At 43.7% G+C, this 3,239-nt stretch overlaps 1 protein-coding gene across 1 annotated transcript in view; it reads left to right on the forward strand.

Annotated features, from left to right (window-relative positions):
- The first annotated feature begins 614 nt into the window (after window positions 1–614).
- Window positions 615–3,239, forward strand: part of LOC107714298 (alpha-2-macroglobulin-like protein 1) — a 3,776-nt gene continuing 1,151 nt past the window's right edge. The window contains exons 1-8 of the mRNA XM_016520110.1: window positions 615–727; window positions 930–1,071; window positions 1,601–1,780; window positions 2,105–2,256; window positions 2,324–2,445; window positions 2,528–2,579; window positions 2,676–2,759; window positions 2,857–3,036. Of these exons, the coding sequence (XP_016375596.1) occupies window positions 643–727; window positions 930–1,071; window positions 1,601–1,780; window positions 2,105–2,256; window positions 2,324–2,445; window positions 2,528–2,579; window positions 2,676–2,759; window positions 2,857–3,036 (997 nt within the window). The 5' untranslated portion in view covers window positions 615–642. The remainder of the gene's footprint in view (window positions 728–929; window positions 1,072–1,600; window positions 1,781–2,104; window positions 2,257–2,323; window positions 2,446–2,527; window positions 2,580–2,675; window positions 2,760–2,856; window positions 3,037–3,239) is intronic.

Below are 3,239 nucleotides of genomic sequence, written 5' to 3' on the forward strand. Positions count from 1 at the left end.
TTTTGTTGTAGTTTTTGCACACCGTATTCTCGTAGCTTCGTAATATTACGGTTGAACCCCTGATGTCACATGGATTATTTAAGATCTCCTTGCTACACCAAAAAAAAATGCTGGGCTGTTTCAACTCAACTTTGGGTCAAATATAGACTAACCCAACCGTTGGGTTAGTCTATATTTGACCCAAAGTTGGGTTGAAACAGCCCAGCAGTTTAGTGTACGTGTCTGGATGTTGATCGTGGTAGTACCCTTGTTGTCCATGGGAGGGTCAGAGCTGTCAGTAAATTTGTGTTCCGAAGATGAATGCAGGGTTTAGGACTTCCCTTTAAAACTAGACCAACATTCAGTGGTTTACTTCAAGATGCTTGTCTGTGGCCTTCTCTTAAAACCATTTAATGAGGTGTTTTTGACCATTCACCTCCATGTTTTTAGATGTTCAACTTGCTCCCAGTGCGATCACTATCAGATTATCCGTTTCCTGTGGAGGACGAACAGGAGTGCCTGAATGTTCGAACCCGTCGAGCTGTTCCTGCAGGCCAAGCTTACAACGTTTAAGGTTGGAAGTTGTTTGCGATCACTTAGTGGCTAGATACTAATTTACTTTTTTCAAATGCATCTTTTGCTTTGCTTTGACAGAGTGTGGGGATGAAGGTTGCAACCAATCTGCCTGTCCAAGAACCTCACTGCCTGATGTACAGAGGCCTGAATTACTATCGCAACTTCCATTACAGTATGTCTTAGGTTATTGATGTAACTTTTGAAGGTTTGTCAAAGGCTTGCTGGGTAATGGTCTGTATAGGTTTGTTACTGAAAGTGAAATCCACTGGCACAACTAATGCCTAAGTGATTTTTGTTTTGACATGATTTGTGTAAAATGTAATGAATGGCCAACCCTTAACTGGTGGTTGCACTCCTGGTATTTTATTTTTAAGTGCATTTTGGTGGTCCTGAAGCCTTTGTGATGGCTGCTGCACCAGTAGGAGAGGGCACTGGAGGTGATGGCAGCTCCTCTTTTGATGTAACCGTCAGGACTTACTTTCCGGAAACATGGATCTGGCAGCTTGCTCAAGTGGGGTTAGTGAAGAATCTCTTGTTTCAGCAAATTGACTCCTAAGGCCTTGTCCACACAAACACTCGTATTTTTCTGTACTTTTTGGCTATTTTATCCACACAAATGCAGTATCCAGTCACTGAAACCTTTTTGAAAACTACTGCCAAGGTGAAGGTTTTCAAACTCTGGTTGCAGTGTTGTGTACCCAGAGAAACTGTATTTTTGGCTTGTGACGTTGGCGTGCACTTATCTCAAAGACCTCTTAAAACTGTGTATAAATATAGCCATGTACATGTGGACTAGGCCTAAAGCAGGTGTCCAACTCTGTTCCTGGACGGCCGCAGCCCTGAAGAGTGTTTCCAACCATGCTCCAACACATGTCCTGTAGCTTTTCAAATAAGCCTGATTTAAGTGTTTCGAGTTGAAATATGAACTCTGATGGGCTGTGGTCATCCAGGAACGGAGTTTGACATCACTGATCTAAAGCCACTTGGCCTCAATTTGTTTGCCTCTCCTGGCCCCCTCGTTTATATCTTCCGGTGTCTTTTTCAGAAACACTGGATCCACACAAGTTCCTCTGAAGGTTCCTGACACCATCACCACATGGGAGACTGAGGCGTTTTGTCTGTCCTCCAAAGGTTTTGGCTTGGCTCCTCCTGTTCAGCTGACTGTCTTCCAGCCCTTCTTCCTGGAGCTCTCCCTGCCTTACTCCATCATCCGTGGAGTCTTTTGAGCTGAAGGCTGGGCGTTCACACCAAGTTGTAGCCTATTGTGCCCATTAGAATTAGCCATGTAAAATACAGGGCCACCTTCGGCCACCTTCCGGTTTATCAAAATTAAGCAATCTCACGTGCAAGAATGCTTTCAGTAAGTGTCTTAATTTCCTTAATTTCGATGAACTGACCACCACACTAAATATGGAAAAACTTCAGTAGACCGCTGTCCCTGACAGGCTTAAACCAGCCAAGTTACTAGCGCAAAAACTCCATCCTAGAAAATGAAGCATGTCAATATCTCACACCCCTAAATGGCTCCGTAGAGAATCCTTTAATTGATGTGCACTAATCCTGCAATTCATTGGCAGGTTAAAGTGACTCCAGCTTCTTCCTTGGACTTCAGTCTTAAACCTTTTAATGAGCCGTATTCATCCTGTCTCTGTGCCAATGGGAGAAAGACCTTTAAATGGATTCTCTCCGCTTCTGTTCTCGGTCTGTTGCACGGTCTCTTTCTAAATTGAGGTGTACGTGAGTTGTTGCTCACTTCTCTGTACTATAGGATCTGTAAATGTGACTGTCAGTGCTCAGGCTGAACAATCCCAGCTTCGATGTGGCACTGAGGTTGTGACCGTGCCAACAAGAGGACGCATTGATGTAGTTACTCGCAGTCTACTGGTTCTGGTAAGTGTTAACCAGGTTTCTGGAGTTTGCTCATGCTGCTTTACTGATGTGGCTTTTTTTTTGTTGTTGTTTTTTTTAATAGCCTGAAGGAGTTGAAAGGATCTTCACCCAGAGTTGGTTATTGTGTCCAAAGGGTTTGTTTGCACTCAGTGACATTCTAAATGTGTTCTCCCTCTACCAGCGAACTGTAACCTAGCACTCTCTACTGATCCATTCTGTTTGGTCCACAGGAAGTGTCCTTTCAGAAGATGTGTCTCTGACGTTTCCAACAAATGTGATCCAGGGATCAGCCAAGTGCTCAGTTTCAGTCTTTGGTAAAGCTTTTCATTAAGGATAAATGGATGCGGCGACTTTCAGCAAAATAACTGTTTCTGATGACTTTTTGGTTTGACCTTGGTTTCTTCCTCTTAGGGGACATAATGGGTCGTGCGCTAAAGAATCTTGATAACTTGTTACAGATGCCATCTGGCTGTGGAGAACAAAATATGATCATTCTTGCTCCCAATATTTACATCCCACAGTACCTGGAAGTCACTGGGCAGCTCACCCCAACCATCCGACAGACTGCCATTGGTTACCTTCAGAGACTTTGACCTGTTTGACCCTTAAAGCACCTTTACACCGCTGCTCTGAGCCTGCTCAATTCTGTGACTATTTCACATGAAAGCCAGTCCAAATCATGTAGTTCTGACCCACCTCAGCCCCTAATATCAGTGCACAGTTGGAACTTCTGCGTAAATGCCATTATGCCACCTCTGAGCAGCATTAACCCATTTTCTTTTTTTGTTTTTTTT

This window comes from Sinocyclocheilus rhinocerous, unplaced genomic scaffold (genome assembly GCF_001515625.1).
Source record: "Sinocyclocheilus rhinocerous isolate Xijiao unplaced genomic scaffold, SAMN03320098_v1.1 scaffold1983, whole genome shotgun sequence".
Classification (NCBI taxonomy): Eukaryota; Metazoa; Chordata; class Actinopteri; order Cypriniformes; family Cyprinidae; genus Sinocyclocheilus; species Sinocyclocheilus rhinocerous.